Source organism: Chiloscyllium plagiosum, chromosome 21 (assembly GCF_004010195.1).
Source record: "Chiloscyllium plagiosum isolate BGI_BamShark_2017 chromosome 21, ASM401019v2, whole genome shotgun sequence".
NCBI classification, from domain to species: domain Eukaryota; kingdom Metazoa; phylum Chordata; class Chondrichthyes; order Orectolobiformes; family Hemiscylliidae; genus Chiloscyllium; species Chiloscyllium plagiosum.
This window is the reverse complement of record NC_057730.1, coordinates 24929613-24939341: the sequence shown is the minus strand read 5'-3', so window position 1 is coordinate 24939341 and position 9729 is coordinate 24929613. Positions and strand designations below refer to the sequence as shown.

General features: G+C 43.8%; 1 protein-coding gene across 2 annotated transcripts in view; it reads right to left on the bottom strand.

The window, feature by feature from the left end:
* LOC122560669 (netrin-3-like) overlaps nucleotides 1-9729 on the bottom strand; it is a 180655-nt gene that overhangs the window by 42464 nt on the left and 128462 nt on the right. Inside the window, exons 5-6 of one of the 2 annotated variants that reach the window (XM_043711559.1) lie at nucleotides 3888-3941; nucleotides 2636-2697 (exon numbers count right to left, since the gene is read on the bottom strand). In XM_043711559.1, the coding sequence (XP_043567494.1) occupies nucleotides 2642-2697; nucleotides 3888-3941 (110 nt within the window). In that variant the 3' untranslated portion in view covers nucleotides 2636-2641. Of the gene's footprint in view, nucleotides 1-2635; nucleotides 2698-3887; nucleotides 3942-9729 lie in introns of those variants that run through there. The other variant, XM_043711558.1, reaches the window with a different exon arrangement.

Sequence of the window (9729 nt, the reverse complement as noted above, 5' to 3'; positions counted from 1 at the left end):
CTGACCTATCACTCTCACCTTGACCTCTTTCCACCTATCGCTTTCCGACAGCCCTCCCCCAAGTCCCTCCTCCCTACCTTTTATCTTAGCCTGCTGGACAAACTTTCCTCATTCCTGAAGAAGGGCTTATGCCCGAAACGTCGATTCTCCTGTTCCCTGGATGCTGCCTGACCTGCTGCGCTTTTCCAGCAACACATTTCCAGCACTTCTACACTAAAGTTAACATACTATCAACCAATCTGTCATTAGAAAGCGTTTATACAAGCCTCCTTATTGTGTTGACTAAGAAATTAACTTAGATTCTAATCAGACACCACTGTTTACTTATTATTGAATCAGTTTAATAATTAGCCTTCAATTTCATGTGTCTTAACTCATTTAATAGCCCCTTCTGTGAAAACTTTCAGAGAGTCCAGTAAATGATATAAATTGCATTTTCTTGTCTTTGAATTATTTAAATATGATGTTTCTTTGCTGGGTCCATTTGCCATCTGTGGCCAACATTTGCCTTGCCAAGTGTACAACTGCATTCAAAATTATTCAAAAGTTTTCCCTACAACTGATACTAAATCTATTGGTCTTCAGTTTGAAGATTTGTCCTGATACTTTTTAACTAATGCAGTATTGTAAGCTACTTTTCAACTCCATGGACTTTCTCCGTTTAGCAGACTTTATCTTATCCCTCTACCTATTAGAATTTGTGAACACATACAACTTTGTAGCCATTTATCTGCTGTTATTGGCTGCTATTTTCTCTTTCTTTGCTATTCCTGGAATATATCCGTCCCAGGCACCCTTCCCTCCTTTTCCTGAGCTGTTCCCTGACATGTTCTCAGTAACCTTACATTCAATGTTTATCTTGGCTACCTTCATCACTGTTTTCATCCACTTTTGCTTACTTTATAATTGGCTGAATTCTCCTACCACCAGGACCTTGCATGTTTTAAAAGCTTTTTTCCTTATCCCTAACACTACACTTTATATCCCCACTGAATCACATTGGCTTTAATGTGTTTTGATTTCCAATTGTATTTTCAGCATCACATCTTCAGATATTTCAGAGGAATAGGAGGGGATCATTCTGCCCCCTGAAACTGTTCCCAGGCTGATCTGTATCTGAGTGTACACTTCCACACTGACCCAGATAATAACAGTCCTACACTGTCCTGAAACAGTACCACAAAATACATGGTCCCAAACAATTGTACACAGCATACAATTGGAGCAGTCTAATATAGCACACAATCCCATTCAGGTCATGGTCTCTCAAAATGCCACACAAGACACAGTCCCAAAGAGTATACAGTCTCCTTCAGCATCAGTCTGACACAAGCTGCAGTCACACAGGGTACATCATCCCATGGAGTTACAATCCCACTGTTCATAATCCCACACTTTCACAAACAGCACACAGTCGCATCAAATACACAGGGATGCACTGGCCCATGCAGCATTATACTGTAACACATGGTTTTACATAGTTACACACAAATTAGTGTCACATGGTAGGTCAATATGTCACTTGTTAGCACTTGCTGGAACATGTGATGCTGCACCATTCCCAGTGTGCCAAGGTTTTGCAATGTCACCACTTGGGCTGTTTCTCTCTTCTCTCTCACCATGCTTTTTTTTGTGGCAGATCTAAATGCAGATTAGATCTGCCTGTGGGTGGGAATTGAATGAACTTTTGTGCTTTTGCATACCAGGCTGTGCACTTGCTGCTCACACTGGGGGCTCCTTGAATTCCCTTTCTGCCTGTTAGAGAGAGGCTTGATCAGCAGTCAGACCAGTATTGTAACCAATTGATTTTCTAATCAAAACAGTAAGACAGCAGTCATGTCAGCAGCACATGCTGACTGACACAAGGACCTGTTTACTCTCTCCCCTCCTCAGCTTTAACAAAACATTGTCGCAGCTGGTGACTCTGTGCCCTGAGCAAATAACTTTCTCCAGTCAGATTTGATCTGTATTGTGTTAGACTAAAGCAAAGAGAATTGTTTGCAGTAACTCTGAAGTTCTGGTGTTGGGCTTGGCAACAGTTCAGCCTGTGGCTATAAAACAACTGCAAACAGTTGGTGTACTCAGTAAGAGAACCACAAAATACCACACAGAAATAATAACACACAGAACTACACTACAGAATGCATAACTATGTAGTAACAGACTGTAACATGCAGAATCATGCGTTACACACTGAACCACTTAGGGAACCACACATTAATGTACAATAACACACAGAACCACAAAAAATCACACAGCCAAACTAATGACCACACAATAATACACAGGAACACCAACTAACGCATAGAAAAACAGGAAACTGCACAGTAACATACAGAAGCAAACAGAACCAGATAGTATTGCACAGCAACACAAAGAACCACAAGTTATCATGCAGAACTGACGAGAACCACACAATTAGGCACAGTGACACACAGATCAACATTGTAACATACAGAACCATGCATTAGCACACTATCACACTGAAACTCATTGAGCATAAGGTTTTATTGTCCCATCAAAGGATTTCCAGGTGGCGGGACCCATAAAATTCTGCGAGTCACTTCCACCTGCTCCTGACTGGAATTCAATGGAGGGGGAGCGAGGGGGGGGGGATCCCTTCAACACTTATGGCCTGAAATTATGGCTTGTGTTCCTCCTCACAGTAATCCTTTAGCTGGCAGGAGAAGTTCAGGGCTATAAGGGAAGTGCAGTAGATCGCTTAGTTAGGGCGTCAGATAGAAATGTTCACAGCACTTCTATCACCAATCCACTTCCCAAACAAACTGCTTACAACCTCATCATCCGAGCTCTGCCGCAAATCTTGATGTCGAAAGCCCACTCCGACCTTGCCATGAACAACCTCACCTTGCTTTTTGTGTTGATGATGGGACCATAGAGACAGCTCTTTGAAATGAGATGTCCTTTGAGTAAAATGCAGAAGGCTCCCCTCCAGCTGATTAAGGCTTCTTGGGACAACAAGTGATTGCAGACAGCCAGAATCGGGGGTAGGGCAGGAGGTGGAAATGGGATCCCACATGAAACCATCTATGGCAGAATTGTTTGGGTGATAGTGTTCCTAACTCTTAACATGCTCAGCCGAAAAACCACCACCCATAAAATTCTGCCGAAAGGATCACACAGTACCAAAGCCACAGTATAAAACAGTGAACGACATAGTAATACAAAAAAAAGAAATACATAGAACACACATGAAACTGAACAGTAATACAGAACCAGAGAGCAAAGGAGAGAACCAGACAGCAACACACAGATCAACAGAGTAACACACAGAACCATACAGTAACACCCAGTACCAGAGAGTAATACAGAGAACTTCACAGCATCGGGGGATGGTAACTCACAGACCATCCACTAACAATATCTGATAGTAATACATAGAACCACACAGTATTCGATGGTCAGACATGGAACCATACAGTTTCAGAACCGTGCAGTAAAACAACTGTCAGTTTGTAACACACAGAATCACACTGTAACAGATGATAACTAGACAACCATGCAGTATGTAACACATTGAATGGTAACACACAGAACCACACAGTATAAGATAATAACATATAGAACCAAGCAGTAACATGCTGAATCTTGTAGTAACACATAGAACTACGTAGAAGCACAAAATATCACACAAAATGACACAAACCTGCAAATTAGCACACAGAACAGTAATCTATAGTCACAGAAGCCCACATGAAACTTTCATGGGGCTTGCGATCATTTCCGTTCATTTCCCCTTTCTGTATTCTATCAGTTGTACCTGCCTCAGAGGGTAGCATTCACCTTATTCACCACCTTATCCTCTCTTCAAGGAAATGTTTGATGCCAGTCTGCTGTAAGACTGCATCCATATGCTTCTCACTCACCTGCAGGCTCCTCTGTGCTGCTTGCCACCCAGCGTGGAGACACAGTTGGGATCTCTGTGAAAATAAACATTGAAAGATGCTATACTACACATAATGATGGGTGACATGGAGAAAATACGCACAAAACTTTCAAATTCCTTACAATCTTATTTTACATTTCATTGATCATTTTGAGCTAATCGCAATAGTCAATTACATACTATCTCCCATGAGATCTGAATCTGAGCTGACGATCAAACTGGATTGGTGACTGAGGGGTCAGAGTGAGGGATAGAGTGAGTGGTTAGTGAGGGATGGAGTGAGTGCTCATTGAGGGTTAGAGTGAGTGGTCAGTGAGGGATGGAGTGAGCGGTTAGTGAAGGATGGAGTGAGTGGTTGGTGAAGGATGGAGTGAGTGGTCAGTGAGGGATGGAGTGGGTGGTCAGTGAGAGGTGGAGTGAGTGGTCAGTGAGGGGTGGACTGAGTGGTCAGTGAGGGATGAAGTGAGTGGTCAATGAGGGTTGGAGTGATTGGTTAGTTGAGGGATGGACTGAGTGGTCAGTGAGGGATGGATTGAGTGCTCATTGAAGGATGGAGTGAGTGGTCAATGAGGGATGGAGTGAGCGGTTAGTGAAGGATGGAGTGAGTGGTTGGTGAAGGATGGTGTGAGTGGTTGGTGAAGGATGGAGTGAGTGGTCAGTGAGAAATGGAATGAGTGGTCACTGTGAGGTGGAGTGAGTGGTCAGTGAGGGGTGGACTGAGTGGTCAGTGAGGGATGAAGTGAGTGGACAATGAGGGTTGGAGTGATTGGTTAGTTGAGGGATGGACTGAGTGGTCAGTGAGGGATGGATTGAGTGCTCATTGAAGGATGGAGTGAGTGGTCAATGAGGGATGGAGTGAGCGGTTAGTGAAGGATGGAGTGAGTGGTTGGTGAAGGATGGTGTGAGTGGTTGGTGAAGGATGGAGTGAGTGGTCAGTGAGGGATGGAGTGAGTGGCCAGTGAGGGATGGAATGAGTCGTCAGTGAGGATGGAGTGAGTGGTTAATGAGAGATGGAGTGAGTGGTCAGTGAGGATGGAGTAAATGGTCAGTGAGGATGGAGTGAGTGGTTAGTGAGGGATGGAGTGAGTGGTCAGGTAGTACAATCCTTGGTGGAAGAAAAAGAGACAATGGAAATACTCATTTGGCAGCATCAGACAGAACTAACATTTTGTGTAAATTGAACTGAAAAATGTTAAAGATGATGATAGTTTGAAGCAAGTATAGAGTCATAGAGTTATACAGCACGGAAACAGACCCTTCCATCCAACGTGTGAAAGCCAACTAGACATCCTAAACTGATCTAGTCCCATGTGCCAGCATTTGGCCCATATCCCTCTGAACCCTTCCTATTCATGTACCCACCCAGATGCCTTTTAAATGTTGTAATTATATCCACCTCCACCATTTCCTCTAGCAGATTATACCATACCTGTACCACCTTCTGCATGAAATTGTTGCCTCTTGGGTCCCTTTTAAATCTTTCCCCTCTCACATAAAGCAAGTGCCCTCTAGCAGGGGAACAAGCACATAGGCAAAGATCAAAACATTGGTGCGTGAAAGGGCAGAATGCAGGGGAGATGTATTGGCAAAAGCGATAATGGTGTAAAGCAATAGAACAGTAAAAAGATGGGATCTGGAGGCAGGGTTAATGGAGTAGCAATTTCATAAGCTGCTTTTGAAAAAAGTAGGGGAGCAGGTTACAATCTGAAAATGTTGATCTAGATGTTGAGTCTGGAAGGTTAGAAAGATGAAGTGTTATTCCTCAATACTGCATCGATTTTCAATTGAACACTGCAGGAGGCCGAGATCAGAGACGTCAGACTGGGAGTAAGGTGGAGAATCGAAATGACAAGCAGCAGGAAGCTGAGGGTTATGCCTCCAGATTAATGGAGGTCTTCCACAAAGCAGTCACCCAGTCAGGTATTGGTCTTCCCAATATAGGGGAGCCCACATCATATTCCAGTATTTGCAAGTACGATAAATTGAAGTCTAAAGATGTTTTACCTGAAGATAGTGATTAGGGCCTTAAACAATGAAAAGGGAAGAGACGAAATTACAGTTGCTGCATTTTTTCTGCACATGTATGGAAAGGTGCTGTAGGAAAGGGAGACAATTTAGGGAGGACTAATGAGTGAAAACAAGGGGAATCCTGTCATAGTACAGGGATGTAGGGAATGGCTAAGAGCAGAAATGCAGGAAAAAGCACCGACATAGAACTTACAGTTCTCACAATAGGCCATTGACCTGAAATGTTAACTTTGTTTCTCTCTCAACTACACTGTCCTCTTCTAATATTGTTTCACCACACCCAACTCAACTTTCACTTGAGCCCTCTTACCATTCTGATCATTACCAGACCAAAACAATCCCAACAAATTATTACATTTATATGGCACTTTGGACATACTAAAACCATCTAAAGATGCATCACTGGAACATTACAGAGCTAAATTTGACACTGAACCACTCAAGGGGATATTAGGACAGGTGACCAAAAGATTGGTTGAAGAGATAGGTTTCAGTAAATGTCTTAGAAAGGATAAGTGGTTTGTTAGAAGCCATCTTTTATTAGATGACTATGTGCATTTGGCATTATTGTTTTCCCTAGACAATCGGCCATGGTTGGAAATAAATCGTCTGCAGGCCATCCCATAAAATGACTGGCCAAGGAGATTGCCAAGGTCACTGATGAACAAAGGTGATGTGCCATTCCTGCTTTTATGGCACAGTCAATGTGGGCAAGGAGCAGATAAATGACTTATCGTAGCTCCATTGAGTTATGTGCTAGTGAGAAGGTGGCATCCTCAAGAGAGTCAGCTCTTTTCATCTTGTGTGAGAATAGTCCACTCGCCTTTTGTCTTCAAGTGAGTAGAGGATATGGGAAGTGAAGCAGCTCTGGATGAGGGGCTACAGAGATAGGCATGTAATCAGAACAGCCAAAGGTGTTCAGGTGAGGAAATGATGATCAGGTCGGTGAGTTATTTCCAGTTTCAGTACAGTAGCAGATCATTCAGCCCATTCCCTTTGTGCCTCCTCTCTGAATAAGCAATGAACTGAATGCCATTTCCCTGCCTTCTCCTCATAAGTCTGAACATTTTTTTTTTCTTTTCAGATAATAACCTAAGTTAATTTAACTTTAAATCTTTTAAATCTAAAAAAAATTGCACAGGATGAAAATGTATGTGAAAAATAAACTTTTTTTATATGAGTAGTTGAGGTCTGCACTGCCTAGAAATATGATGAAGGCAGGTTCAGTTGAGGCATTTACAGGACATTGTTTCTATTCAAATAATTACCCAATGTGTAGAGGTTTACAGGGAAAGTCAGGAACTAAGTCATCATGTTCATTCCAAGAGGTCAAGTCGCATCCTTCAGCAACTTAACATTTCTGAGATTCTGTGAATGCTTTGATTGATCCTAATTTTTTTTATTGAATCGTAAGATCACTGGCTGGCCAGCATTTATTGACCATTCCTTGTTGCCCTTGCAAAGGTTTATGTCAGCTGCTTTCTTGAATCACTGCAGTCCATTTAGCTGTTCATAACCCATAATGCAGAGAACTCCCAGATTTTCACCCAGCGACAGTGAAGGTATGGCAATATATTTCCAAGTCAGAATGGTAAATAGCTTGAAGGAGAACTTGCAAGATGGTGGCATTCCCCTGCTGCCTCTTGTCCTTCTCAATGGAAGTGCTCGTTGGTTTGAAAGGTGTTGTCTAAGGATCTTTGGCAAGTCACTGCAATGCATCTTGTACATGGTACACACTGCTGCTACTGAGCATCAGTGGTGGAGGGAATGGATTTTGTGGCTGTGTTGCCAATCAAGTGGGCTGCTTTGGACTGGATGGTGTCCACCTTCATGGGTGTTGTGCTTCCGCCACAGTCTCAGGCAGTGCACTCCAGATCTGAACAACTTGCTGCCTGAAAACTTTTCTCAGGTCTCTAATGCTTCTTTGGCCAGTTACCTTAAATCTGTGTCTTTGTTCTCGATCCTTCTGCCAGTGGGAACAATTTCTACCTAATACCTCTATTAAGACTCTTCAAGGTTTTGAATATCTCTAGCAGATATTGTCTCAAACTTCTCTTCTGCAAGAAAACAGCTATGGCTTCTCCAATGTATTTACATAACTGAAGTTCCTCATCCTTGGAATTAGTCTCAGAATATTCTCTGCACCCTCTTTAATGCCTTCACATCCTTAATAAAGTGCGACTCCCATAATGGGACACAATAGCCCCAGTGAGGCCGAACCATTGCTTCATACAAGTTTAACATAACCTCACTGGTCCTGGATTTTCCAATAACCAGACCAACATTATTCCAGCATAGATGGGAGCTGTCCCAGGGACTCTGGAGAATCCCCATGATTAGCAAACTCCAAAGATTTAGTCTGGGAAATTGAAGATTCCACTTAGCAATTCCTCTATCCTTGGAACGTTTCGAAAGTCAACATTGAATCGGGGAATTTGGATGATTCGGAAGAGAGTAACTATTCAATGACCATATCTCACACATCTGTAACCATAACTGCCAGATCACACCTCTCCTACCCTCTAACCTGACACCTTGTGAGACATGACACTTCCCCTTCCCAAGCTCCACACCCACCACCCACTATTCCAACTTAGGACCAGATGTCGCCCTGCACCTACTCTGGACCCAACCTCATATACCTCACGGGAACTGAACCCCATTCCCTCATTCCAGAACAGACTCTCCTATCTCTAATGCTGGAGCCAAATCTCACTTTACTATTCTGAACCCCTTCACCCCATGGGAGCTGAAGCCTCCTCACCCCACTCTGGACCCACTCTCAACTTCCCTTGTTCTATGTCGAGAGTGGGGTGCTAGAAAAGCACAGCAGGTCAGGCAGCATCCGAGGAGCAGGAGAATCGACATTTTGGGCATAAGCCCTTCATCAGGAATGATTTATCAGGCTCATTCCTGATGAAGGGCTTTTGTTGGAAACGTTGATTCTCCTGTTCATTGGATGCTGCCTGACCCGCTGTGCTTTTCTAGCACCCCACTCTCGACTCTGATCTCCAGCACCTGCAGTCCTCACTTTTTCCCTTGTTCTGTATCCATTTCAGATCTGACACCCCCACCTCACAGGAGCCAAACACCCTAGCCCTGCTACAGGATGCAAACCCCTTTCAACTGTTCCAAACCCGATCTCCTTCCAGTACCTAACAGTCAACTTCCATTCTACTGCACTGGACTCTATTTGCCTCCACTACCCCCAGTCTGGGTCCCACTTTGACAACTCCAGACCCAATCTGCACCTCTTCCCCGCCCCTGCCCCATCCCCAGGACCAAATCCCTGTCTCCAAGACCCCAGCCTGTGGTTACAAAAATATTGGGTTATGAATTCACAAAATGAACTGTATATTGGAGGAAGCCACAGAACGAACCTTTGCTTTCATAGCTGTCACCTATCAGGCAGCTGGAGTTGATCTATGGGAATGCATGACCCTCGAGAGTCACACCCACAACTCCTCCCATCCCACAGTGGTCTCCTCCCACAAGAACCCATCTCCTATGAGGTAAAAGATTTCCTACAGCTCCTGATTTCCAGCAAAGTGAAGTTTTCAGTTATGTTGTTGGACCCTAACACTGTGATCCTGTAACTGCAGCCATCTGCCTCCACCACCTGTCACCTCCAATCTCTCTTACTTCCCCAACATCATTCTGCTCGTTCTCCCAATTACCCCCAAACCTCACCTTCCCCCGATCACACCCAAACCCCACATTCCCCCAATCACCCCCAAACCCCACATTCCCCCGATCACCACCAAACCCCACAATTCCCCAATCACCCCGAAAGC